The sequence below is a fragment of the Carcharodon carcharias genome, chromosome 38 (genome assembly GCF_017639515.1).
Source record: "Carcharodon carcharias isolate sCarCar2 chromosome 38, sCarCar2.pri, whole genome shotgun sequence".
Taxonomy (NCBI): Eukaryota; Metazoa; Chordata; class Chondrichthyes; order Lamniformes; family Lamnidae; genus Carcharodon; species Carcharodon carcharias.
Genome location: NC_054504.1, coordinates 1,211,450 through 1,238,962, shown reverse-complemented (window position 1 = coordinate 1,238,962; position 27,513 = coordinate 1,211,450). Strand labels below are relative to the sequence as shown.

The 27,513-nt window shown below is 57.8% G+C and overlaps 2 protein-coding genes across 2 annotated transcripts in view; one reads left to right on the top strand and one right to left on the bottom strand.

The window, feature by feature from the left end:
- Positions 1-11,733, bottom strand: part of pkmyt1 (protein kinase, membrane associated tyrosine/threonine 1) — a 56,765-nt gene extending 45,032 nt beyond the window's left edge. The window contains exons 1-3 of the mRNA XM_041180041.1: positions 11,634-11,733; positions 10,408-10,915; positions 1,458-1,948 (exon numbers count right to left, since the gene is read on the bottom strand). Coding sequence (XP_041035975.1) covers positions 1,458-1,948; positions 10,408-10,743 — 827 coding nt within the window. The 5' untranslated portion in view covers positions 10,744-10,915; positions 11,634-11,733. The remainder of the gene's footprint in view (positions 1-1,457; positions 1,949-10,407; positions 10,916-11,633) is intronic.
- Positions 11,734-13,332: 1,599 nt separating this feature from the next.
- The window catches only part of elob (elongin B), an 80,894-nt gene continuing 66,713 nt past the window's right edge, over positions 13,333-27,513 (top strand). The window contains exons 1-2 of the mRNA XM_041180043.1: positions 13,333-13,459; positions 21,429-21,563. Coding sequence (XP_041035977.1) covers positions 13,457-13,459; positions 21,429-21,563 — 138 coding nt within the window. The 5' untranslated portion in view covers positions 13,333-13,456. The remainder of the gene's footprint in view (positions 13,460-21,428; positions 21,564-27,513) is intronic.

Genomic DNA, 27,513 nt, shown 5'->3' with positions numbered 1-27,513 from the left:
GGGGAAAGGACAGTGTATCTAACGAACTGTGACACCCGGTCCCAGAGGGGGAAAGGACAGTGTATCTAACGCACTGTGACACCCCGTCCCAGAGGGAGAAAGGACAGTGTATCTAACGCACTGTGTCACCCGGTCCCAGAGGGGGAAAGGACAGTGTATCTAAGGCACTGTGACAGCTGGTCCCACAGGGGGGAAAGGACAGTGTATCTAAGGCACTGTGACAGCTGGTCCCTGAGGGGGAAAGGACAGTGTATCTAACACACTGTGACACCTAGTCCCAGAGTGGGAAGGGACAGTGTATCTAACACACTGTGACACCCAGTCCCACAGGGGGAAAGGACAGTGTATCTAATGCAGTGTGACACCCGGTCGCAGAGGGAGAAACTACAGTGTATCTAACGCACTGTGATACCCGGTCCCAGAGGGGGAAAGGACAGTGTATCTAACGCACTGTGACACCCGGTCCCAGAGTGGGGAAAGGACAGTGTACCTAATGCACTGTGACGCCTGGTCTCAGAGGGGGAAAGGACAGTGTATCTAACGCACTGTGACACCCGGTCCCAGAGGTGGAAAGGACAGTGTATCTGACGCACTGTGACACCCGATCCCAGAGGGGGAAAGGACAGTGTACCTAACGCACTGTGACACCCGGTCCCAGAGGAGGAAAGGACAGTGTATCTAACGCACTGTGACACCCGGTCCCAGAGGGGAAAAGGACAGTGTATCTAACGCACTGTGACACCCGGTCCCAGAGGGGGAAAGGACAGTGTATCTAACGCACTGTGACACCCGGTCCCAGAGGGGGAAAGGACAGTGTATCTAATGCACTGTGATACCGGGTCCCTGAAGGGGAAAGGACAGTGTATCTAACGCACTGTGACACCCAGTCCCAGAGGGGGAAAGGACAGTGTATCTAACGCACTGTGACACCCGGTCCCAGAGGGGGAAATGACAGTGTATCTAACGCACTGTGACACCCGGTCTCAGAGGGGGAAAGGACAGTGTGTCTAACGCACTGTGACACCCTGTCCCAGAGGAAGAAAATACAGTGCATCTAATGCGCGGTGACACCCGGTCCCAGAGCGAGAAAGGACAGTGTATCTAATGCACTGTGACACCCGGTCCCAGAGGGGGAAAGGACAGTGTATCTAACGCACTGTGACACCCGGTCCCAGAGGGGGAAAGGACAGTGTATCTAACGCACTGTGACACCCGGTCCCAGAGGGGGAAAGGAGAGTGTATCTAACGCACTGTGACAACCGGTCCCAGAGGGGGAAAGGACAGTGTATCTAACGCACTGTGACACCTGTTCCCAGAGGGGGAAAAGACAGTGTATCTAACGCACTGTGACACCCAGTCCCAGAGGGGGAAAAGACAGTGTATCTAACGCACTGTGACACCCGGTCCCAGAGGGGGGGAAAAGGACAGCGTATCTAACGTGCGGTGACACCCGGTACCTGAAGACGTCGGCCGCCTTGCTGTAGACCCCGTCCAGCAGTTCGGGCGCCATGTACTTGGGGTCCCCCTCCTGGGCGTCGCTGAAGTCTCCTCCGTCCAGCTCGAGCAGGAGCCCGAAGTCGCCCAGCTTGCAGAGGCGGCCCCCGGCCACGAAGACGTTGGCCGGCTTGACGTCCATGTGCGCCAGGCCCCGGTCGTGGAGATGCTTCAGGGCAGCGGCGAGGTCGGCCAGGAAGGCCCAGACCCGCCGCTCGGGCAGCGGGCAACGCCCCTCGGCGTACTGCTGCAGGCTGGCGTCGCACAGCTCCGTCTGGATGTAGAGGCGCCGCCCTTCCTCCCAGGCCCGCACGAAGCCCACCAGGTTGGCGTGGGCCCCCAGCCGCTCGTGCTTCTGCGCCTCCTCCAGCTTGCGCGAGCGGTCTGACTCGCCGCGGAAGAGCTCCATCGAGCGCTTGACGGCGTACAGCTTCCCGTCTTCCTTGCTCCTGACCTGCAAGGGGGTGGGTGTGGAAGGGGGAGAGAGAGGAGGGTGTGCCGGGCACCCGAGAGGAAAAGGGCAGAGTGAGCACGGGTGCCGGGCACCTCAATTCTGTCAGCCCCGATCCCGGCATAACTCTGTCGGCCCCGGTCCCGGCATAACTCTGTCGGCCCCGGTCCCGGCATAACTCTGTCGGCCCCGGTCCTGGCATAACTCTGTCGGCCCCGGTCCCGGCATAACTCTGTCGGCCCCGGTCCCGGCATAACTCTGTCGGCCCCGGTCCCGGCATAACTCTGTCGGCCCCGGTCCCGGCACAACTCTGTCGGCCCCGGTCCCGGCACAACTCTGTCGGCCCCGGTCCCGGCACAACTCTGTCGGCCCCGGTCCCGGCACAACTCTGTCGGCCCCGGTCCCGGCACAACTCTGTCGGCCCCGGTCCCGGCACAACTCTGTCGGCCCCGGTCCCGGCACAACTCTGTCGGCCCCGGTCCCGGCACAACTCTGTCGGCCCCGGTCCCGGCACAACTCTGTCGGCCCCGGTCCCGGCATAACTCTGTCGGCCCCGGTCCCACCATATCTCTCCCGGTCCCGGCGCAACACGGCCGGTCCCGGTCCCGGCGCAACACGGCCGGTCCCGGTCCCGGCGCAACACGGCCGGTCCCGGTCCCGGCGCAACACGGCCGGTCCCGGCGCAACCCGGCCGGTTCCGATTCCGACATAATTCCGTGTCCGGCACCATTCGCGACTCCTCAGGTACTGAAGCAGCCCCCGTGTCCAAATGCAGCGAGACCTGGACAATATCCAGGATTGGGGCTGGCAAGTGGAGAGTAACATTTGCGCCACAAAAGTGCCAGGCAATGACCACCTCCAACAAGAGAGAATCCAACCATCGCCCCCTTGACGTTCAATGGCATCACCGTCACTGAATCCCCCCATTATCAACATCCTGGGGGTTACCATTGACCAGAAACTGAACTGGGACCAGCCATATAAATACTATTTTATTAAATCATTGGATGTGGGCTAGGCCAGCACTGATTTCATCCCTTGTTCATGGGGCGCTGAAGAGTCAACCTGGAGTCTCCAGGCCAGACCAGGTGAGATTTCCTTCCTTAAAGGTCATTAGTAAACCAGATGGGATTATTACAACGACACTGGTTTCATGGTCTTTTCATTCAGGATTTTTTTTATTTTATTGAATTGAAATTCCACCATCTGCTGTAGCAGGATTCGAACCCTGGTCCCCTGAGTGTTACACTGGGTCTCCGGAATACTAGTCCAAGGGCAATACCCATGCGCCATCGCCTCCCCAATGAATACTGTGGCTACAAGAGCAGGTCAGAAGGCTGGGAATCCTGCGGAGGGTAACTCACCTCCTGACTCCCCAAAACCTGTCCACCATCTACAAGGCACCAGTCAGGAGTGTGATGGGACACTCCCCACTTGACTGGATGAGTGCGGCTCCCACAACACTCAAGAAGCTCGACACCATCCAGGACAAAGCAGCCCCCGCTCAATCGGCCCCCCCGTCCAAAAACATTCACTCCCTCCACCACCGACACATAATGGCAGCAGTGTGTGTACCATCTACAAGATGCACTGCAGTAACTCGCCAAGGCTCCTTTGACAGCGTCGCCCAAACCCACGACCTCTACCGTCTAGAAGGACAAGGGCAGCAGACACATGGGGAACACCACCACCACCTGGAAGTTCCCCTCCGAGCCCCTCACCATCCCGACTTGGAAATATATCGGCCGTTCCTTCACTGTCACTGGGGTCAAAATCCTGGAACTCCCTCCCTAACAGCGCCGTGGGTGTACCTACACCACAGGGGACAAAATCCTGGAACTCCCTCCCTAACAGCGCCATGGGTGTACCTACACCATACGGACAAAATCCTGGAACTCCCTCCCTAACAGCGCCGTGGGTGTACCTACACCACACGGGACAAAATCCTGGAACTCCCTCCCTAACAGTGCCGTGGGTGTACTTACACCACACGGACAAAATCCTGGAACTCCCTCCCTAACAGCGCCGTGGGTGTACCTACACCACACGGGACAAAATCCTGGAACTCCCTCCCTAACAGCACCATGGGTGTACCTACACCACACGGGACAAAATCCTGGAACTCCCTCCCTAACAGCGCTGTGGGTGTACTTACACCACACTGACAAAATCATGGAACTCCCTCCCTAACAGCGCCGTGGGTGTACCTACACCACACGGACAAAATCCTGGAACTCCCTCCCTAACAGCGCTGTGGGTGTACCTACACCACACGGGACAAAATACTGGAACTCCCTCCCTAACAGCGCCGCGGGTGTACCTACACCACACGGACAAAATCCTGGAACTCCCTCCCTAACAGCGCTGTGGGTGTACCTACACCACACGGACAAAATCCTGGAACTCCCTCCCTAACAGCGCTGTGGGTGTACGTACACCACACAGGGACTGCAGCGGCTCAAGAAGGCAGCTCACCCACCACCTTCTCAAGGGTCAATTAGGGATGTGGAATAAATGCTGGCCTAGTCAGCAACAGCCCACATCTCTTGAATGAATAAAAACAAATTCTGTCAATTCTGTGTCCAGCACCATTCGCGACTCCTCAGATACTGAAGCAGTCCATGTCCAAATGCAGCAAGACCCGGACAATATCCAGGCTCAGGGCTGACAAGCGGTGAGTAACGTTCATACCACACAAGTGCCAGGTAATGACCATCTCCAACAAAAGAGAATCCAACCATCGGCCCCTTGACATTCAATGCCATTACCATCACTGAATCCCCCCACTATCAACATCCTGGGGGTTACCATTGACCAGAAACTGAACTGGAACCAGCCATATAAATACTGTGGTTACAAGAGCAGGTCAGAGGCTGGGGATCCTGCGGAGAGTAACTCACCTCCTGACTCCCCCAAAGCCTGTCCACCATCTACAAGGCACAAGTCAGGAGTGTGATGGGACACTCCCCACTTGCCTGGATGAGTGCAGCTCCCACAACACTCAAGAAGCTCGACACCGTCCAGGACAAAGCAGCCCCTGCTCGATCGGCACCACATCCACAAACATTCACTCCCTCCCACCAGGGCACCCAGATCGCACTGGTACCACAGAGTCCTGCAGTCTCTCTCTTCAATATTCCTGCTTTTGTATTTGTCCTGAAAATGTGGACAACCCTCATATTTTCCCTCATTGTACTCCAAACAAATGCTTGCTGACTCACAGGAATGTCAGCCTTTACTTCAAAGGGAATGGGGTATAAAGTCTTGCTAAAACTATACAAGGCACCAGTTAGACCACACCTAGAATACTGTGAACAATAGAAACGAGGAGCAGGAATAGGCCATTCAGCCCTTCGAGCCTGCTCCCCCATTCATTATGATCATGACTGATCATCCAAGTCAATAGCCCTGCGCCCACTTTCTCCCCATATCCTTTGATCCCTTTCGCCCCAAGAGCTATATCTAACACCTTCTTGAAGACGCACAATGTTTTGGCCTCAACTGCTTTCGGTGGTAGCGAAATCCACAGGCTCACCACTCGCTAGGTGAAGAAATCTCTCCTCATCTCAGTCCTAAATGGTCTACCTCGTATTCTCAGACTGTGACCCCTGGTTCTGGACTCCCCACACCCACCATCGGGAACATCCTTCCTGCATCTACCCTGTCTAGTCCTGTTAGAATTCTATAGGTTTCTATGAGATCCCATCCCCCCCCAATTCATTCTTCTGAACTCCAGCGAATATAGAATCACAGAGTGCAGAAGAGGCCCTTCGGCCCAACGAGTCTGCACCGACACTGTGAGAAACACCTGACCTACCTCCCTAATCCCATTGACCAGCACTCGGCCCTATCGCCTTGAATGTTATGAGGTGCCGAGTGTTCATCCAGGAACTTTTTAAAGGTTGTGAGTCTAACCCGCCTCCACCACCCTCCCAGGCAGTGCATTCCAGACCCTCACCACCTTCTGGGTAAAAAGGTTTCTCCTCACATCCCCCCCTTAAACCTCCTGCCCCTCAACTTGAACTTATGTCCCCTTGTGACTGACCCTTCAACTAAGGGGAACAGCTGCTCCCTATCCACCCTGTCCATGCCCCTCATAATCTTGTCCACCTCGATCAGGGTCGCCCCTCAGTCTTCTCTGCTCCAACGAAAACAACCCAAGTCTATCCAAACCTCTCTTCGTAACTTAAATGTTTCATCCCAGGCAACATCCTGGTGAATCTCCTCTCCACTCCCTCCAGTGCAATCACATCCTTCCTATAATGTGGGGTCCAGAGCTGCACACAGTACTCCAGCTGTGGCCTCACCAAGGTTCTATACAACTCCAACATCACCTCCCTACTTTTGTAATCTATGCCTCGATTGATAAAGGCAAGTGTCCCATATTCCTTTTTCACCACCCCACTAACATGCCCCTCCGCCTTCAGAGATCTATGGACACACACGCCAAGGTCCCTTTGTTCCTCAGAACTTCCTAGTGTCATGTCGTTCATTGAATACTTCCTTGTCAAATTACTCCTTCCAAAGTGTATTACCCCACACTTTTCAGGGTTAAACTCCATCTGCCCATTTGACCATCCCGTCTATATCTTCCTGTCGCCCAAGACACTCAACCTCACTGTTAACCACCCGGCCAATATAATCCTAACCGACTCAATCTCTCCTCATATGTCAGACCCGCCATCCCAGGAATCAGTCTGGTAAACCTTCGCTGCACTCCCTCTACAGCAAGTACATTCTTCCTCAGATAAGGAGACCAAAACTGCGCACAATATTCCAGGTGTGGTCTCACCAAGTCCCTGTATAATTGCAGCAAGACATCCCTGTTCCTGTACTGGAATCCTCTCGGTCCCCTGATCTAAGGGAAGATATACTGGCATTGGAGGCAGTCCAGAGAAGGTTCACTAGGTTGATTCCGGGGATGGAGGGATTTTCTTATGAGGAGAGGTTGAGTAGGTTGGGCCTGTACTCATTGGAGTTTAGAGGAATGAGAGGCGACCTTATTGAAACATGTAAGATCCTTAGGGGGCTTGACTCGGTAGATGTTGAGAGGTTGTTTCCCCTTGTGGGAGAGTCTAGGACCAGAGGGCATAACCTCGGAGTAAGGGGTCACCCATTTAAAAACAGAAGTGAGGAGGAATTTCTTCTCTGAGAGGGTAGTTAATCTATGGAATTCTTTAGCGCAGAGGGATGTAGAGGCTGGGTCGTTGGTATATTCAAGGCTGGGATAGACAGATTTTTAATCAGGAAGGGAAATCGAGGGTTATGGGGAAAGGGCAGGAAAGTGGAGTTGAGGATTATCAGATCAGCCATGATCTCATTGAATGGCGGAGCAGACTCGATGGGTCGAATGGCCTACATCTGTTCCTACATCCTACGGTCTTAATTTGTCTAAAGCCCTTTGCAGACCCTCTACCGCCTCTTTGAAGAGTGCCGCAAGGTTCAGTGCCAGAGTCTCAGCTATTTACAATCTATGTTAATGACTTGGATGGAGAGACAAACAGTAATGTATCAAAATTTGCTGATGATAGCAAGCTAGGGGGGGAAAGTAAGCTGCGTGGAGGACACAAAGAATTACGGACAGGTTAAGTGAGAGGGCACGAAGATAGCAGATGAGGTATAACGTAGGGATGTGATGAAGTTATTCACTTCAGTTGTAAGAATAGAAAAGCAGAATTTTTTTTTTTAAAAAAGTTGGGATTCTTGCAGATGTTGATGTTCAGAGGGACTTGGGTGTGCCCGTACAAGAAAGGCAGGAAGTTAGCATGGAGGTACCACAAGAAATCAGGAAGGGAAAGTGTGGTAAAGGCTTGGAACTGAGGATGCTGGAAATCCAAAACAGAAACAGAAATAGCTGGAAAAACCTAGCAGGTCTGGCAGCATCTGCGGAGAGGGACACAGTTAACGTTTCGAGTCCACATGACTCTTCAACAGAACTAAGGAAAAATAGGAAAGGGGTGAAATATAAGCTGGTTTAACGGGGGGTGGGACAAGTAGAGCTGGATAGAGGGCCAGTGATAGGTGGAGATAACCAAAAGATGTCACAGACAAAAGGACAAAGAGGTGTTGAAGGTGGTGATATTATCTAAAGGAATGTGCGAATTAAGGGTAGAAAGCAGGACGAGCAAGGTACAGATAGACCGAGTGGGGGTGGGGTGGGGGAAAGGTAGAGATAGCCCTAGTGGGGGTGGGGTGGGGTGAAGGTACAGATAGCCCTAGTGGGGGTGGGGTGGGGTGAAGGTACAGATAGCCCTAGTGGGGGTGGGGTGGGGTGAAGGTACAGATAGCCCTAGTGGGGGTGGGGTGGGGTGAAGGTACAGATAGCCCTAGTGGGGGTGGGGGGAAGGTACAGACAGACCTAGTGGGGGTGGGGTGGGGTGAAGGTACAGATAGCCCTAGTGGGGGTGGGGTGAAGGTACAGATAGCCCTAGTGGGGGTGGGGTGAAGGTACAGATAGCCCTAGTGGGGGTGGGGTGAAGGTACAGATAGCCCTAGTGGGGGTGGGGTGAAGGTACAGATAGCCCTAGTGGGGGTGGGGTGGGGGGAAGGTACAGATAGCCCTAGTGGGGGTGGGGTGGGGGAAAGGTACAGATAGCCCTAGTGGAGGTGGGGTGGGGTGAAGGTACAGATAGCCCTAGTGGGGGTGGGGTGGGGGGAAGGTACAGATAGCCCTAGTGGGGGTGGGGTGGGGGGAAGGTACAGATAGCCCTAGTGGGGGTGGGGTGGGGGGAAGGTACAGATAGCCCTAGTGGGGGTGGGGTGGGGTGAAGGTACAGATAGCCCTAGTGGGGGTGGGGTGGGGTGGGGTGGGGTGAAGGTACAGATAGCCCTAGTGGGGGTGGGTGTGAAGGTACAGATAGCCCTAGTGGGGGTGGGGTGGGGTGAAGGTACAGATAGCCCTAGTGGGGGTGGGGGTGAAGGTACAGATAGCCCTAGTGGGGGTGGGGTGGGGTGAAGGTACAGATAGCCCTAGTGGGGGTGGGGTGGGGGGAAGGTACAGATAGACCTAGTGGGGGTGGGGTGAAGGTACAGATAGACCTAGTGGGGGTGGGGTGAAGGTACAGATAGACCTAGTGGGGGTGGGGTGAAGGTACAGATAGCCCTAGTGGGGGTGGGGTGAAGGTACAGATAGCCCTAGTGGGGGTGGGGTGGGGTGGGGGGGAAGGTACAGATAGACCTAGTGGGGGTGGGGTGAAGGTACAGATAGCCCTAGTGGGGGTGGGGTGGGGGGAAGGTACAGATAGCCCTAGTGGGGGTGGGGTGGGGGGAAGGTACAGATAGCCCTAGTGGGGGTGGGGTGGGGGGAAGGTACAGATAGCCCTAGTGGGGGTGGGGTGGGGGGAAGGTACAGATAGCCCTAGTGGGGGTGGGGTGGGGTGGAGGGATCAAAATAGGCTAAAAGGTAGAGATAAAACAATGGATGTAAAACATTTAAAAATAATGGAAATAGGTGGGAAAAGAAAAATCTATATAAATTATTGGAAAAAACAAAAAGGAGGGGGAAAATCGGAAAGGGGATGGGGATGGAGGAGAGAGTTCATGATCTAAAGTTGTTGAACTCAATATTCAGTCCGGGAGGCTGTAAAGTGCCTAGTCGGAAGATGAGGTGCTGTTCCTCCAGTTTGCGTTGGGCTTCACTGGAACAATGCAGCAGGCCAAGGACAGACATGTGGGCTTGAGAGCAGGGTGGAGTGTTAAAATGGCAAGCGACAGGGAGGTCTGGGTCATGCTTGCGGACAGATCGAAGGTGGTGGTGTTGTCCTTTATTGCAAGGGGATTGGAGTACAAGAATAAGGAAGTCTTGCTACGATCCTACAGGGTTTTGGTGAGGCCACACCTGAAGCACCATGCGCAGTTCTGGTCTCCATATTTAAGGGAGGATATCCTTGCGTTGGGAGGCAGTGCAGTGAAGGGACCCGACAACAAGAGGCTGAGTAAATTGGGTCTGTATTCTCCCAGAGTTTAGGGGAACGAAGGGCCATCTCGCTGAAATGCCCAGGATCCTGAAAGGGTTCGAGAGGGCGGATGTTGAGAGGTGGTTTCTGCTGGTTGGGGGGTATCTAAAACACCGGGGAGGGAGCGGCGGGTTGGGGGGGCGGTGGGTGGTGAGGGGCAACTGTCTCGGGATAAGGGGACGATTATTTCAGACTATTAGGAGGAGAAGTTTCTTCAGTCAAAGGGTAGTCAGTCCATGGGATTCTCTACTCCGGAGGGTTGTGGACGCTCCCATCGCTGAACGCATTTAAGGCTGGGATGGGCAGATTTTGGGTCTCTCAGGGAATTAAGGGGAGGTGGGTGAGAAAATGGGGTTTGAGGGGCCAAGATCGGCCAGGACGGCATTGAACGGCAGGGACGGGCCGAGCGGTCTACTGCCGCTTCTGTTTGTTACGTTCCCTTCCCAGCCTCCCGCGGTGACGTTGGCAAGTTGAGCTGCTGCCACTCAAGGGGGATGATGCACCTACCTTGAACACCTCCCCGAAGGAGCCATGACCGAGCTTGATGATCTTCTGGAAGCACTGCTCGAAGTAGAGGTCCTCTTTGCTCTCGTCGTAGACCCGGCTGCTGAGCCGCTGGGCGGCTGACTCCTTCCCAGAGACGCTCTGGGGACGCGGGTGGCTCCACGCCTGCTGCCGCCGGGGGAAGACGCGGCTGACGGGCAGGGCGGTCTTGACCGGCGGCCGGGGGGTCAGGCTGTGGGACCCCGGCCTTCCCCGCCTCTTGAGGGAGAAGGAGCCCTCCGCCTGCTTGAAGAAAGTCGGCACTGGGATGGGTGTCCGGGTCAGGTGGGAATCGCCCATGGCGACGCGGGGCGGTGTGGGTGGGTGGGTGGGAGTGGGGTTCGGGGTAGGGGGCGCCAGGAGGAGGACTCGGGGGCGATGAAACGTCTCACACCTCAGCCCCTGTGGGCGCCCGCAGAGCGTCCCTCATAACGGGCCGGCCACGGCAGGCTTTCTCGATCTCGCCAATCGCCTGCAAAAAAAAAAAGAGACGGAAGTAAGTTAGCCGCGTTTCTAAAACTTGCCGGACGCCGGCGAGTTTATTCGCTGTCCTGCTCGGCATTGACCGGCTGCGCCCTCCGGCCGGGGCGGGCGTCCTCTGCCAACGCCGGAACCGTGCCAGCGAATCGTTGGCACGAAGGGTGAGGCCGGCCAGGCCCCGGCGCCGACTCAGCGCTCCCCGAGCTTAGGCGTCGGTCTCTTCAGGACGCAGCTGATCGAAGGGGTTGTGGGGGGAACCTGGATACATGACATCTACCGCGTTACCCTGGTCTACCCTCCCTCTCCGCCTGCGACCTCCCTGGCTGGGGAGGGGGGGCGGGGGGGGGGTTGGGGAGGGGGCTTGTGTTTCCACAGTTGCTGCCTCCCCGGTAGCCTTTCGACGGCGAGCGATCCGCTTTCGACCGGCCGATCGGCGCACAGCAAGATCCCGCTGAGAGCAAAGGTTGGGGGGGGGGGGGGGGCGCGCGGGAGATTTTTTTTTTTGTGCGGGGTGGGGGGGGGGGGGTGGCGGACGTGAAGAGGTTTCACCCCAGGTAAGACCAGGTCCGGGGTCTATCAGTACGAGATAGTCACTAATAAACCCAGTAAGGGGAATTCAGGAGCGACTCCCTTTAAGTAGAGAACGTTGAGCATGCGTGACTGGCAGCTAAAAGGCTAAGGTGGTCAGGGTGGCTGCCTTGAGTAGTTACCTGCTCATGGAGCTGGTTAATCAGGGTTTCTTACTGAATCACTTTTCTTTTCCCCCCACCCCCCAAACCCCCAAGTCTTCCTCTGGCCGCTTCCTCTGGCAGCTTCCCGCCCGAATCTCTACTCTTCTCTCCTTCCTTCAGGCGCCGCCCTCAACAAGATGGCCGACCCGCCCTCTCCCTGATTGGAGAGGGCGCCCCTCAGGCCGGCCGGCCGGGCTGCCCCCGCGCTCCCTCATTGGAGCGGACGCCCCGCAACAAGATGGCCGCCGCCCCGCCCCCGCGCCTCCGCCTCGGCCCCGCTCAGGTGTGCGCCCCGCAGCAAAATGGCCGCCTCCTCCACCCTCACCCCGTGCCTGGAGCGGAGGCCCCGCACTAAGATGGCCGCGGCCGCCCCAACCCCCCCCCCCCCCCACCCCCCCCCCACCCCCCCCCCACCCCCACCCGCTGGTGCGGATGCCACGCACGAATATGGCCGCCTGTCAGTACCCTCTGGCTGGAGCGAACGCCCCGCACAAAGATGGCGGCGGCACCAACCCCGCCCCCATTATGCCCGAAGGGACCAAGATTACAGCCGGAGCGGAAGTGACGCCTTTAACCGTCCGTTAACGCCTTCAAGTAAAATGAATAAACAGTGCCCTCCGGCCAATCTTTCATGTTATTATCCCTCCCGCCTCACCTGACCCTAATTTCAAGAGATTGAAAAAACTCCGGAGGGGGGGGGAAAAAAAAAGCAAAAAAAATTCGGTCAATTCAAAAACGCGAAGTTGCTTGACGGCTGGATTGATTGATTGACATGGCAGCGCAGTGACGTCTGGACGGGGGCGGGGCCAAGGCGAGGGGCGGGGCTAACGGGAGGAGGAGCTGACATGAGGGGCAGGTCTATCGTTGGGGGGCGGGGCGAGAATTGAGGGGCACGGCTAACCCGAGGGGCGGGACTAACACGAGGACGTAGTGACACGAGGGGCGGGACTAAGGTGAGAGGCGGGGCTATTATTACTTGGGCGGAGCTAACATCGGACGGGGCTGACTTTAGGGGGCGGGGCGAACCTGAGGGACGTGGCTAAAATGAGGAGTGACAGATATAAGGGGCGGGTCTATGGTTGGGGGGGCGGTGTTAAGAGGGCGGGGCGTGGCTAAGCTGAGGGGTGGGGATAACATGAGAGGCGGGTCTTCAATAGGACAGGGCTATGACTGGGGGAGGGATGCTGTCTAACGTGTGGGGAGGGGCTAAAGTGAAGGGGTGGAGCTAACACGATGGGCGGGGCTCACAGAAGGGGTCGCTGCATACGTGTGGGGCCAGGCCTAACTTGAAGGGGCGGGGTTAACGTGAGAGAGCGTGTTTAAAGGAAGGGGCGGAACCAACATGAGGGGGCGGTGCCAAGGTATGGCCTGGATGGCATGCTGGGCGGAGCTATAACCTGTTACGGATTGGAATGTGGTTAAAATGGGGCGGTGCTAACATTGGGGGGGGCGGGGCGTGCCTAAACAGGGAGATGTTGCCATGAGGGGGCGGGGCTACATTTAAAGGTCGCTACGGACTCCTCCCCCCCCCCTCCACTCCTCCACCCCCCCCCCCCCCCCGCCCGTCCGGTCCCATCGCCTTGTGGGATAGCGGAGGTCCCACCCGCGAGTCCTCCCGACCTCCCAATCGGCGAGGAGGCGGAGTTTCGAACGTCCTGCACCCCCCCCCCCCCACCCCCATCCACCATCGACGCCGGCCGGCATTGTGGGATAGCGGAGGAGCGCAGGCGCCGGTCCTCCGAGGGGGAGGGCACTGAGCATTGTGGGATAGAGGAAGACCCGGGGCTGGGGCTGAAGCGACCATGGTGAGTGTCTGAGAGGGAGAGAGAGAGAGAGAGAGGGGGGGGGGGGGGTGGGGGTGTAAATAAACCACCCAGGAAACGAGGAGGGGGGAGGGGTGGGAATAAATAACACCTAATAAACACCACCCTTCTCCACCCCCCCCCCCCACAAGAACAAGTACCCCCAGAGGGGGGGAGGACTGAGGGAGGTGGAGGGGAGGGGGAAGATTGAGGGGAGGGGGGAAGATTGAGGGGAGGGGGGAAGATTGAGGGGAGGGGGAGGATTGAGGGGAGGGGGAGGATTGAGGGAGGTGGAGGGGAGGGGGAAGATTGAGGGGAGGGGGGAAGATTGAGGGGAGGGGGAGGATTGAGGGAGGTGGAGGGGAGGGGGGAAGATTGAGGGGAGGGGGGAAGATTGAGGGGAGGGGGGAAGATTGAGGGGAGGGGGAGGATTGAGGGGAGGGGGAGGATTGAGGGAGGTGGAGGGGAGGGGGAAGATTGAGGGGAGGGGGGAAGATTGAGGGGAGGGGGAGGATTGAGGGAGGTGGAGGGGAGGGGGGAAGATTGAGGGGAGGGGGGAAGATTGAGGGGAGGGGGAGGATTGAGGGAGGTGGAGGGGAGGGGGGAAGATTGAGGGGAGGGGGAAGATTGAGGGGAGGGGGAGGATTGAGGGAGGTGGAGGGGAGGGGGAAGATTGAGGGGAGGGGGAAGATTGAGGGGAGGGGGAAGATTGAGGGGAGGGGGAAGATTGAGGGGAGGGGGAGGATTGAGGGAGGTGGAGGGGAGGGGGGAAGATTGAGGGGAGGGGGAAGATTGAGGGGAGGGGGAGGATTGAGGGAGGTGGAGGGGAGGGGGGGAAGATTGAGGGGAGGGGGAAGATTGAGGGGAGGGGGAGGATTGAGGGAGGTGGAGGGGAGGGGGAGGATTGAGGGAGGTGGAGGGGAGGGGGAAGATTGAGGGGGAAGATTGAGGGGAGGGGGAAGATTGAGGGGGGGAAGATTGAGGGGAGGGGGAAGGTGGAGGGGAGGGGGGAAGATTGAGGGGAGGGGGAGGATTGAGGGAGGTGGAGGGGAGGGGGAAGATTGAGGGGAGGGGGAGGATTGAGGGAGGTGGAGGGGAGGGGGGAAGATTGTGGGGAGGGGGGAAGATTGAGGGGAGGGGGAGGATTGAGGGAGGTGGAGGGGAGGGGGAGGATTGAGGGGAGGGGGGAAGATTGAGGGGAGGGGGAGGATTGAGGGAGGTGGAGGGGAGGGGGAAGATTGTGGGGAGGGGGAGGATTGAGGGAGGTGGAGGGGAGGGGGAGGATTGAGGGGAGAGGGGGAGGATTGAGGGGAGGGGGGAAGATTGAGGGGAGGGGGGAGGATTGAGTGAAGGGGGAGGGGGAGGATTGAGTGAGGGGGAGGGGGAGGATTGAGTGGGGGGAGGGGGAGGATTGAGTGAGGGGGAGGGGGGAGGATTGAGTGAGGGGGAGGATTGAGTGAGGGGGAGGATTGAGTGAGGGGGAGGATTGAGTGAGGGGGAGGATTGAGTGAGGGGGAGGATTGAGTGAGGGGGAGGGGGGAGGATTGAGTGAGGTGGTGGGGGGAGGATTGAGGGAGGTGGTGGGAGGGGGGAGGATTGAGGGAGGTGGTGGGGAGGGGGAGGATTGAGGGAGGTGGGGGCAGGGGTGAGGATTGAGGGGGAGGATTGAGGGAGGAGGGGGGAGGATTGAGGGAGTTGGGGGAGGATTGAGGGAGGTGGGGGGAAGGGAGGATTGAGGGAGGTGGGGGGAAGGGGGGATTGAGGGAGGTGGGGGGAAGGGGGGATTGAGGGAGGTGGGGGAGGGGCAAGATTGGGGGAGGGGGGAGGATTGGAGATGGGGGGATGATTGAGGGAGGTGGGGGAGGGGGAAGATTGGGGGAGGGGAGGATTGGAGGTGGGGGGGAGGATTGGGGGAATGGGAGGATTGAGGGAGGTGGGGGGGAGGATTGGGTGGGGGGAGGATTGAGGGAGGTGGGGGAGGAGGGAAGATTGAGGGGAGAGGGTGAGGATTGAGGAGGGAGAAGGAGGATTGAGGGGGCAGGGGCAGGATTGAGGAGGGAGGGGGAAGGATTGAGGCGGAGGGGGAAGGATTGAGAAGGGAGGGGACAGATTGAAGGGGGAGGATTGAGGGAGGAGAAGGGAGGGAGGAGGGGGCAGGATTGAGGGGGAGGGGGAAGGATTGAGAAGGGAGGGGACAGATTGAAGGGGGAGATTTGAGGGAGGAGAGGGGAGGATTGAGGGAGATGAGAGAGGATTGACGGGGGAGGTGAAGGGAGAGGATTGAGGGGGGAGGGGAAGATTGAGGGGCTGGGGGGAGATGAGGGGGAGGATTGAAGGAGGGAGGGTGGAGGTTTGAGGGAGGGAGGAGGGAGGATTGAGGGTGAAGGGAAGGATTGAGGGGAGGGAGGATTGATGGGGAGACAGGAGGGGAGGATTAAGGGAGAAGGGGTAGAGGATTGAGGGCAGATGGGAGGATTGAGGGGGATGGAGAGGGGAGGATTGAGGGGGGAAGGAGAGGGGAGGATTGAGGGGGGTGGAGAGGGGAGGATTGAGGGGGGTGGAGAGGGGATGATTGAGGGGGGAACGAGAGGGGAGGATTGAGGGGGGTGGAGAGGGGAGGATTGAGGGGGGTGGAGAGGGGAGGATTAAGGTGTTGGGGAGGATTGAGGTTGGAGGGGAGGTTTGAGTGGGAGGGGGAGGATTGAGTGGCAGGGGAGGACTGATGAGGTGGAGGAGTGAGGTGTGTAGGTGCAGGATCGAGGGGGGAGAATTGAGGGATCGAGGGGGGGAGTATTGTGGGAAACAGGATCAAGCCGGAATGTTGATGGGGGTGGGGGAGCAGAGCGGGGAAAATGGGGAGGTGGGAAGCGGGCTTGGGCAGTAGGGGTGAGGTGGAGGGGCTGGTTTGCGAGGGAGGTGGTGGGCGCGGAACTGGGAGAGGGGAAGTCATCGAGACGGGGAGTGTCGGAGGGTGGGTGAAGGGGTGTGATGTCCTGGCGTGTGATGTCCTGGCGCGTGTCGGGGGGTGAGGTTCAGGGTTTTCTTGTGGTAGGCAGTCAGCTATCGGTGCCCTGAGATGGGCTGGCAAGTGGCAGACACAGTTTAACACAGAGGAGTACGAAGTGATTCATGATGGGAGTGCAGGAGCAGAGGGAGCTGGGGGTGGGTGGGGTGGGGGGGGGTGTATATGTGTGTAAATCTTTGAAGGGGGCAGGACAGGGGGAGAGAGCGGTTAATAAAGCAGACAGTGTCCTGGGCTTTATTCATAGGGGCGTAGAGCACAAGAGCAAGGAGGTTATTTTTCATTCGCTGGCCAGGCCCAGCATTTGTTGCCCGTCCCTAATTGCCCCCTTGAGACGGTGGTGGGTGAGCGGCCTGCTTGAGCCGCTGCTGTCCCCATGTGGTGTTGGTACACCCACGGCACTGTTAGGGAGGGAGTTCCAGGATTCTGTCCGTGTGGTATAGGTACACCCACGGCGCTGTTAGGGAGGGAGTTCCAGGATTCTGTCCGTGTGGTATAGGTACACCCACGGCGCTGTTAGGGAGGGAGTTCCAGGATTCTGTCCGTGTGGTGTAGGTACACCCACGGCGCTGTTAGGGAGGGAGTTCCAGGATTTTGTCCCATGTGGTGTAGGTACACTCACGGCGCTGTTAGGGAGGGAGTTCCAGGATTTTGTCCCATGTGGTGTAGGTACACCCACAGCGCTGTTAGGGAGGGAGTTCCAGGATTTTGTCCGTGTGGTGTAGGTACACCCACAGTGCTGTTAGGAAGGGAGTTCCAGGATTTTGACCCCAGCGACAGTGAAGGAATGGCCGATATATTTCCAAGTCGGGATGGTGAGGAGCTCAGAGGGGAACTTCCAGGTGGTGGTGTTCCCCATGTGTCTGCTGCCCTTGTCCTTCTAGATGGTAGAGGTCGTGGGTTTGGGCGGCGCTGTCGAAGAAGCCTTGGCGAGTTGCTGCAGTGCATTTTGTAGATGGTACACACACTGCTGCCCCTGTGCATCGGTGGTGGAGGAAGTGAATGTTTGTGGATGTGGTGCCGATCAAGCGGGACTGCTTTATCCTGGATGGTGTCGAGCTTCTTGAGTGTTGTGCGAGCTGCACTCATCCAGGCAAGTGGAGAGTATTCCATCACACTCCTGACTGGTGCCTTGTAGATGGTGGACAGGCTTTGGGGGAGTCAGGAGGTGAGTCACTCTCCGCAGGATTCCCAGCCTCTGACCTGCTCTTGTTACCACAGTATTTATATGGCTGGTTCCAGCTCAGTTTCTGGTCAATGGTAGCCCCCAGAATGTTGATAGTGGGGGATTCAGTGATGGTGATGCCATTGAATGTCAAGGGGGCGTTGTTTGGATTCTGTCTTGTTGGAGATGGTCATTGCCTGGTACTTGTGTGGTGTGAATGTTATTTGCCACTTGTCAGCCCTGAGCCTGGATAGTGTCCAGGTCTTGCTGCATTTGGCCAAGAGGCTGCTTCAGTATCTGAGGAGTCGCGAATGGTGCTGAACATTGTGCAAACATCAGTGAACATCCCCACTTCTGACCTTATGATGGAAGGAAGGTCATTGATGAAGCAGCTGAAGATGGTTGGGCCGAGGACACTAACCCTGAGGAACTCTTGCAGTGATGTCCTGGAGCTGAGATGACTGACCTCCAACAACCACAACCATCTTCCTTTGTGCTGGGTATGACTCCAACCAGCGGAGAGTTTTCCCCCTGATCCCCACTGACTCCAGTTTTGCTGGGGCTTCTTGATGCCACACTCGGTCAAATGCTGCCTTGATATCAAGGGCAGTCACTCTCACCTCACCTCGGGAGTTCAGCTCTGTTATGCATGTTTGAACCAAGGCTGTAATGAGGTCAGGAGCTGAGTGGCCCTGGCGGAACCCAAACTGGGCATCAGTGAGCAGGTTATTGCTAAGCAAGTGACGCTTGGTAGCTCTGTTGATGACCCCTTCCATCACTTTACCGATGATGGAGAGTAAACAGATGGGACAGTAATTGATCGGGTTGGATTTGTCCTGCTTTTTGTGTACAGGACATACCTGGGCAATTTTCCACATAGCCGGGTAGATGCCAGTGTTGGAGCTGTACTGGAACAGCTTGGCTAGGGACTCGGCAAGTACTGGAGCACAAGTCTCTAGCACTATTGCTGGAATATTGTCAGGGCCCATAGCCTTTGCATTATCCAGTGCCTTCAGCCGTTTCTTGATATCACGTGGAGTGAATTGAATTGGCTAAAGACTGGCATCTGTGATGCTAGGGACCTCTGGAGGAGGCTGAGATGGATCATCCACTCGGCACTTCTGGCTGAAGATTGTAGCAAATGCTTCAGCCCTATCTTTTGCACTGATGTGCTGGTCTCCTCCATCACCGAGGAAGGGGATACTTGTGGAGCCTCTTCCTCCCAGTGAGCTGTTTAATTGTCCACCACCATTCACGACTGGATGTGGCAGGACTGCAGAGCTTAGATCTGATCTGTTGGTTGTGGGATCGCTTAGCTCTGTCTGTCACTTGCTGCTTATGCTGTTTGACACACAAGTAGTCCTGCGTTGATCCCTTGGCTTGATGGTAATGGTAGAGTTGGGGGATATACCGGGCCATGAGGTTACAGATTGTGTTCAAGTACAATTCTGCTGCTGCTGATGGACCACAGCGCCTCGTGGATGCCCAGTCTTGAGTTGCTAGATCTGTTTGAAGTCTATCCCATTTAGCACGGTGGTAGCGCCAGTCAACACGATGGAGGGTAACCTCAGTGCGAAGACAGGGACTGTGTGGTGGTCACTCCTACCGATAATCAAAGTCAAGTATGTGTTTCCCTCTTGTTGGTTCCCTCTACCATCTGCCACAGACCCAGTCTAGCTGTTATGTCCTTTGGGACTCAGCCAGCTCGGTCAGTACTGGTGCTACCGAGCCACTCTTGGTGATGGACATTGAAGTCCCCCCACCCAGAGCACATTCTGCGCCCTCGCCACCCTCGGTGCTTCCTCCAAGCGGTGTTCAACATAGAGGAGCACCGAGTGGTCAGCTGAGTGAGGGCGGCACGTGGTAACCAGCAGGAGGTTTCCTTGCCCACATTTGACCTGATGCCATGAGACTTCACGGGGTCTGGAGTCGATGTTGAGGGAACCCCCTGGAGCAACTCCCTCCCGACTGTATATACCCCTGTGTCCCAAACTCTGCCGGGTCTGCCCTGCCGGTGGGACAGGACATACCCAGAGGGACGGTGATGGTGGAGTCTGGGACATTTTCCTGTAAGGTATGATTCAGTGAGGATGACTGTGTCAGGCTGTACCTTGAGTAGTCTGGGAGACAGCTCTGCCAGTTTTGGCACCAGCCCCCAGGAGTGAGCGAGGAGGGGGCTTTGCGGGGTCGATGGGGCTGAGTTTGCCGTTGTCGTTTCCGGTGCCTAGGTCAATGCCGGGTGGTCCGTTCGGTTTCATTCCCTTTTTTTGTTAAAGGTTTCGTAGCGTATTTTATACAACTGAGTGACCATTTCAGAGGGGCTGTTAAAGGACAGCCACATTGCTGTGGGTCTGGAGTCACATGTAGGCCAGAGCGGGTGAGGAGGGCAGATTTCATCCCCTAGAGGACGTGAGTGAGCCAGATAAGTTTTCAGGACAATCGGACAATGGTTTCGTGGTCACGATTATCAAGTCTAGCTTTTTAATTCAGAAATCTGGAGTGCAAAGGGACTTGGGGAGTCCTCGTCCAGGATTCCCTTAAGGTTAACTTGCAGGTTGAGTCGGTAGTTAGGAAGGCAAATTCGATGTTGGCATTTATTTCGAGAGGACTAGAGTATAAAAGCAGGGATGTGCTGCTGAGGCTTTATAAGGCTCTGGTCAGACCACGTTTAGAATATTGTGAGCAATTTTGGGCCCCGTGTATCTCAGGAAGGATGATCTGGCCCTGGAGAGGTTCCAGAGGAGGTTCACGAGAACGATCCCAGGAATGAAAGGCTTAACATATGAGGAAGGTTTGAGGACTCTGGGTCTATACACGATGGAGTTTAGAAGGATGAGGAGGGGGATCTGATTGAAACTTACAGAACACTGAAAGGCCTGGATGGAGTGGACGTGGGGAAGATGTTTCCATTAGTAGGAGAGACTAGGACCCGAGGGCACAGCCTCAGAGTAAAGGGAAGACCTTTTAGAACAGAGATGAGGAGAAACTTCTTTAGCCAGAGAGTGGTGAATCTATGGAATTCATTGCCACAGAAGACTGTGGAGGCCGGGTCATTGAGTGTATTTAAGACCGAGATCGATAGGTTCTTGATTGGTAAGGGGATCAAAGGTTACGGGGAGAAGGCGGGAGAATGGGGTTGAGAAACTTATCAGCCATGATTGAATGGCAGAGCAGACTCGATGGGCCGAATGGCCTCATTTCTGCTCCTACGTCTGATGATCTTTTCTATTAGTTCAATTTTATCTTCGCCAGGTGCTGTGGGATTCGCATCCGCGAGCGATGAAAAAGCCTGCAAACTACGCCAAATGACGGGACTCGGTGGCGGTGGGGGTGGGGGGTGGGGGGGGAGACTCTCGACTCCTGAAAACCATTTTGGATTCACCTTTTCCGGCCTTCAACACCTTCCTCCGCATTTGCAATGCTAAGATCCCATGTAAACCCGTCACGCCGCAGTTGCAGCCTCCCACCAGCGGCGGCACTGTGGCGCTGGGTTAGCGCTGCCTTCCGACACCACCGGGGTGGAACCAGGCGACCTTCCCAAGTCCCTTTGGCGGGGTGGGGGGGGGGAGGATGAAGCTGTTTCCTTTGGTGGGGGGCAGGGTGGGAACTGGAAATTTTGAGAGAGGGGGGTGGATAGATTTGTGTTGGGTAATGGGGAGAGCAGGGGGCCGTCTCCTGCCCCCCCCCACCCCCCCCCCCCACTCCGGTTCGCTGGCATTTAACCGCTCCTCCGTTTCTCTCCACCACCCCCCCGCCCTTTCTTTCACCCTACCCCGCCACCAAAGGATGTCTTTCTAATGATACGCCGGCACAGGACAACCATATTCACAGACGCCAAGGAATCGACCACGGTGTTGGAACTCAAAAAGGTCGTGGAAGGGATTCTCAAGCGGTTGCCAGAAGACCAGAGACTGTACAAGGTGGGCAGCGAGTCTAGACCGAGGCTGCATTTCGTATCTAACCCCGTGCTGTACCTGTCCTGGGAGTGTTTGATGGGGACAGTGTAGAGGGAGCTTTACTCTGTATCTAACCCCGTGCTGTACCTGTCCTGGGAGTGTTTGGTGGGGACAGTGTAGAGGGAGCTTTACTCTGTATCTAACCCCGTGCTGTACCTGTCCTGGGAGTGTTTGATGGGGACAGTGTAGAGGGAGATTTACTCTGTATCTAACCCCGTGCTGTACCTGTCCTGGGAGTGTTTGATGGGGACATTGTAGAGGGAGATTTACTCTGTATCTAACCCCGTGCTGTACCTGTCCTGGGAGTGTTTGATGGGGACGGTGGAGAGGGAGCTTTATTCTATATCTAACCCCGTGCTGTACCTGTCCTGGGAGTGTTTGATGGGGACGGTGTAGAGGGAGATTTACTCTGTATCTAACCCCGTGCTGTACCTGTCCTGGGAGTGTTTGATGGGGACGGTGTAGAGGGAGATTTACTCTGTATCTAACCCCGTGCTGTACCTGTCCTGGGAGTGTTTGATGGGGACGGTGTAGAGGGAGATTTACTCTGTATCTAACCCCGTGCTGTACCTGTCCTGGGAGTGTTTGATGGGGACGGTGTAGAGGGAGATTTACTCTGTATCTAACCCCGTGCTGTACCTGTCCTGGGAGTGTTTGATGGGGACAGTGTAGAGGGAGATTTACTCTGTATCTAACCCCGTGCTGTACTTGTCCTGGGAGTGTTTGATGGGGACAGTGTAGAGGGAGATTTACTCTGTATCTAACCCCGTGCTGTCCCTGTCCTGGGAGTGTTTGATGGGGACAGTGTAGAGGGAGCTTTACTCTGTATCTAACCCCGTGCTGTACCTGTCCTGGGAGTGTTTGATGGGGACGGTGTAGAGGGAGATTTACTCTGTATCTAACCCCGTGCTGTACCTGTCCTGGGAGTGTTTGATGGGGACGGTGTAGAGGGAGCTTTACTCTGTATCTAACCCCGTGCTGTACCTGTCCTGGGAGTGTTTGATGGGGACAGTGTAGAGGGAGATTTACTCTGTATCTAACCCCGTGCTGTACCTGTCCTGGGAGTGTTTGATGGGGACGGTGTAGAGGGAGCTTTACTCTGTATCTAACCCCGTGCTGTACCTGTCCTGGGAGTGTTTGATGGGGACAGTGTAGAGGGAGATTTACTCTTTATCTAACCCCGTGCTGTACCTGTCCTGGGAGTGTTTGATGGGAACGATGTAGAGGGAGCTTTACTCTTTATCTAACCCCGTGCTGTACCTGTCCTGGGAGTGTTTGATGGGGATGGTGTAGAGGGAGATTTACTCTGTATCTAACCCCGTGCTGTACCTGTCCTGGGAGTGTTTGATGGGGACGGTTGTGGAGGGAGCTTTACCTTCCGCCTGTGGGAATGAGCGCTCGTGTGAATGGTGGGGGGAGGAGGGTGTGTAGGCAGGCAGGAGTGGGGAGGGGGAGAGAGTGGGTGCGCGTCGTTGCATGGGGGAATGTGGGGCGGGGGTGGGGGGGTGGTGATGTGTGATTCGCAGGGGAGTGTGTGCGGGCTTGTGACTGACTGGAGACTGTCCAGTGGTGCGACGGTTCCTGCAGTCGATCGTCCCGCGCCAGGGAGACAGGTGCGGCTGGTGGCGGCAAGGTGGGCTGTTCCCTCGACGCTGGGGAGGGTGCCGAGCTGCGTCAATGGTGGTGCCAACTGTCCGTGTGCCCGGACACCCAGCTGGACCCCGGCGCCGTCTGTCACGGGGTGGTCGATGTGGACAGCTTCCCCCTCCCCAGCCCTCCCTCCCTCCCGGCACGGTCACTGCGCGTCCCTGGGTCAATCTCTCCCCCCCGCCCCCACCCCCCAAACCCTCCCGCAATTCCCCCTCCTCCCTCCCCCTCCGCCCTTTCTGCCGCTCGTGTGCCCAACGCCTGCACTGACCCCCGCCTCTCTCTCTCTCTCTCCCCGGCTCCCTGACCCCCTCATCACTCTCTCTCCCTGACCCCCTCCTCACTCTCTCTCCCTGACCCCCTCATCACTCTCTCTCCCTGACCCCCTCCTCACTCTCTCCCCCTGACCCCCTCATCACTCTCTCTCCCTGACCCCCTCATCACTCTCTCTCCCTAACCCCCTCATCACTCTCTCCCCCTGACCCCCTCATCACTCTCTCTCTCTCCCCGGCTCCCTGACCCCCTCATCACTCTCTCTCCCGAACCCCCTCCTCACTCTCTCTCCCTGACCCCCGCCTCTCTCTCTCTCTCTCCCCGGCTCCCTGACCCCCTCATCACTCTCTCTCCCTAACCCCCTCATCACTCTCTCCCCCTGACCCCCTCATCACTCTCTCTCTCTCCCCGGCTCCCTGACCCCCTCATCACTCTCTCTCCCTAACCCCCTCCTCACTCTCTCCCCCTGACCCCCTCATCACTCTCTCTCTCTCCCCGGCTCCCTGACCCCCTCATCACTCTCTCTCCCTAACCCCCTCCTCACTCTCTCTCCCTGACCCCCGCCTCTCTCTCTCTCTCTCCCCGGCTCCCTGACCCCCCTCATCACTCTCTCTCCCTGACCCCCTCCTCACTCTCTCTCCCTGACCCCCTCATCACTCTCTCTCCCTGACCCCCTCCTCACTCTCCCTCTCCCTGACCCCCTCCTCACTCTCCCTTTCCCCGGCTCCCTGACCCCTCCTCACTCTCTCTCTCCCTGACCCCTCCTCACTCTCTCTCCCTGACCCCCTCCTCACTCTCTCTCCCTGACCCCCTCCTCACTCTCTCTCCCTGACCCCCTCCTCACTCTCCCTCTCCCTGACCCCTCCTCACTCTCCCTCTCCCTGACCCCCTCCTCACTCTCCCTTTCCCCGGCTCCCTGACCCCTCCTCACTCTCTCTCCCTGACACCTCCTCACTCTCTCTCCCTGACCCCCTCCTCACTTTCTCTCTCCCTGACCCCCTCCTCACTCTCCCTCTCCCTGACCCCCTCCTCACTCTCCCTCTCCCTGACCCCCTCCTCACTCTCTCTCTCCCTGACCCCTCCTCACTCTCTCTCTCCCTGACCCCTCCTCACTCTCTCTCTCCCTGACCCCCTCCTCACTCTCTCTCCCTGACCCCTCCTCACTCTCTCCCTGACCCCCTCCTCACTCTCTCTCTCCCTGACCCCCTCCTCACTCTCTCTCTCCCTGACCCCTCCTCACTCTCTCTCCCTGACCCCTCCTCACTCTCTCTCTCCCTGACCCCCTCCTCACTCTCTCTCCCTGACCCCCTCCTCACTCTCTCTCCCTGACCCCCTCCTCACTCTCTCTCCCTGACCCCTCCTCACTCTCTCTCCCTGACCCCCTCCTCACTCTCTCTCCCTGACCCCCTCCTCACTCTCCCTCTCCCTGACCCCCTCCTCACTCTCCCTTTCCCCGGCTCCCTGACCCCTCCTCACTCTCTCTCTCCCTGACCCCTCCTCACTCTCTCTCTCCCTGACCCCTCCTCACTCTCTCTCTCCCTGACCCCCTCCTCACTCTCTCTCCCTGACTCCCTCCTCACTCTCTTTCCCTGACCCCTCCTCACTCTCTCTCTCCCTGACCCCTCCTCACTCTCTCCCTCCCCGGCTCTCTGACCCCCTCCTCACTCTCTCTCTCCCTGACCCCTCCTCACTCTCTCTCTCCCTGACCCCTCCTCACTCTCTCTCTCCCTGACCCCTCCTCACTCTCTCTCTCCCTGACCCCTCCTCACTCTCTCTCCCTGACCCCCTCCTCACTCTCTCTCCCTGACCCCCTCCTCACTCTCTCCCCCTGACCCCTCCTCACTCTCTCCCCCTGACCCCTCCTCACTCTCTCTCCCTGACCCCTCCTCACTCTCTCTCTCTCCCTGACCCCTCCTCACTCTCTCTCTCTCCCTGACCCCTCCTCACTCTCTCTCTCTCCCTGACCCCTCCTCACTCTCTCTCTCTCCCTGACCCCTCCTCACTCTCTCTCTCACCCTGACCCCTCCTCACTCTCTCTCTCCCTGACCCCTCCTCACTCTCTCTCTCTCCCTGACCCCTCCTCACTCTCTCTCTCTCCCTGACCCCTCCTCACTCTCCCTCCCCGGCTCCCTGACCCCTCCTCACTCTCCCTTTCCCCGGCTCCCTGACCCCCTCCTCACTCTCTCTCCCTGACCCCCTCCTCACTCTCTCTCCCTCACCCCTCCTCACTCTCTCTCTCCCCGGCTCCCTGAACCCCTCCTCACTCTCTCTCCCTGACCCCCTCCTCACTCTCTCTCCCTGACCCCTCCTCACTCTCTCTTTCCCCGGCTCCCTGACCCCCTCCTCACTCTCTCTCCCTGACTCCCTCCTCACTCTCTCTCTCCCTGACTCCCTCCTCACTCTCTCTCTCCCTCTCACCGGCTCCCTGACCCCCTCCTCACTCTCCCTCTCCCTGACCCCCTCCTCACACACCCTCTCCCTGACCCCCTCCTCACTCTCCCTTTCCCCGGCTCCCTGACCCCTCCTCACTCTCTCTCCCTGACCCCCTCCTCACTCTCTCTCTCCCCAGCTCCCTGATTCCCTCCTCACTCTCTCTCCCTGACCCCCTCCTCACTCTCTCTCTCCCTGACTCCCTGACCCCTCCTCACTCTCCCTCTCCCCTGCGCCCTGACCCCCTCCTCACTCTCCCTCTCCCCTGCTCCCTGACCCCCTCCTCACTCTCTCTCCCTGACCCCTCCTCAATCTCCCTCTCCCCTGCTCCCTGACCCCCTCCTCACTCTCCTTTTCCCCGGCTCCCTGACCCCTCCTCACTCTCTCTCTCCCTAACCCCTCCTCACTCCCACTCTCCCTAACCCCTCCTCACTCCCACTCCCCGGCTTCCTGACCCCTCCTCACTGTCTCTCTCCCTGACCCCCTCCTCACTCTCTCTCTCCCCAGCTCCCTGACCCCTCCTCACTCTCTCTCTCCCTGACCCCCTCCTCACTCTCCCTTTCCCCGGCTCCCTGACCCCTCCTCACTCTCTCTCCCTGACCCCTCCTCTCTCCCTCTCCCTGACCCCCTCCTCACTCTCTCTCTCCCTGACCCCCCCTCACTCTCTCTCTCCCTGACCCCTCCTCACACTCTCTCCCTGACCCCCTCCTCACTCTCGCTCCCTGACCCCTCCTCACTCTCTCTCTCCCTGACCCCCCTCCTCACTCTCTCTCTCCCTGACCCCTCCTCACTCTCTCTCTCCCTGACCCCTCCTCACTCTCTCTCTCCCTGACCCCTCCTCACTCTCTCTCTCCCCGGCTCCCTGACCCCTCCTCACTCTCTCTCTCCCTGACCCCCTCCTCACTCTCCCTTTCCCCGGCTCCCTGACCCCTCCTCACTCTCTCTCTCCCTGACCCCTCCTCACTCTCTCTCTCCCTGACCCCTCCTCACTCTCTCTCTCCCTGACCCCTCCTCACTCTCTCTCTCCCTGACCCCTCCTCACTCTCTCTCTCCCTGACCCCTCCTCACTCTCTCTCTCCCTGACCCCTCCTCACTCTCTCTCTCCCTGACCCCTCCTCACTCTCTCTCTCCCTGACCCCTCCTCACTCTCTCTCTCCCTGACCCCTCCTCACTCTCTCTCTCCCTGACCCCTCCTCACTCTCTCTCTCCCCGGCTCCCTGACCCCTCCTCACTCTCTCTCTCCCTGACCCCCTCCTCACTCTCCCTTTCCCCGGCTCCCTGACCCCTCCTCACTCTCTCTCTCCCTGACCCCTCCTCACTCTCTCTCTCCCTGACCCCTCCTCACTCTCTCTCTCCCTGACCCCTCCTCACTCTCTCTCTCCCTGACCCCTCCTCACTCTCTCTCTCCCTGACCCCTCCTCACTCTCTCTCTCCCTGACCCCCTCATCACTCTCTCTCCCTGACCCCCTCATCACTCTCTCTCCCTAACCCCCTCATCACTCTCTCCCCCTGACCCCCTCATCACTCTCTCTCTCTCCCCGGCTCCCTGACCCCCTCATCACTC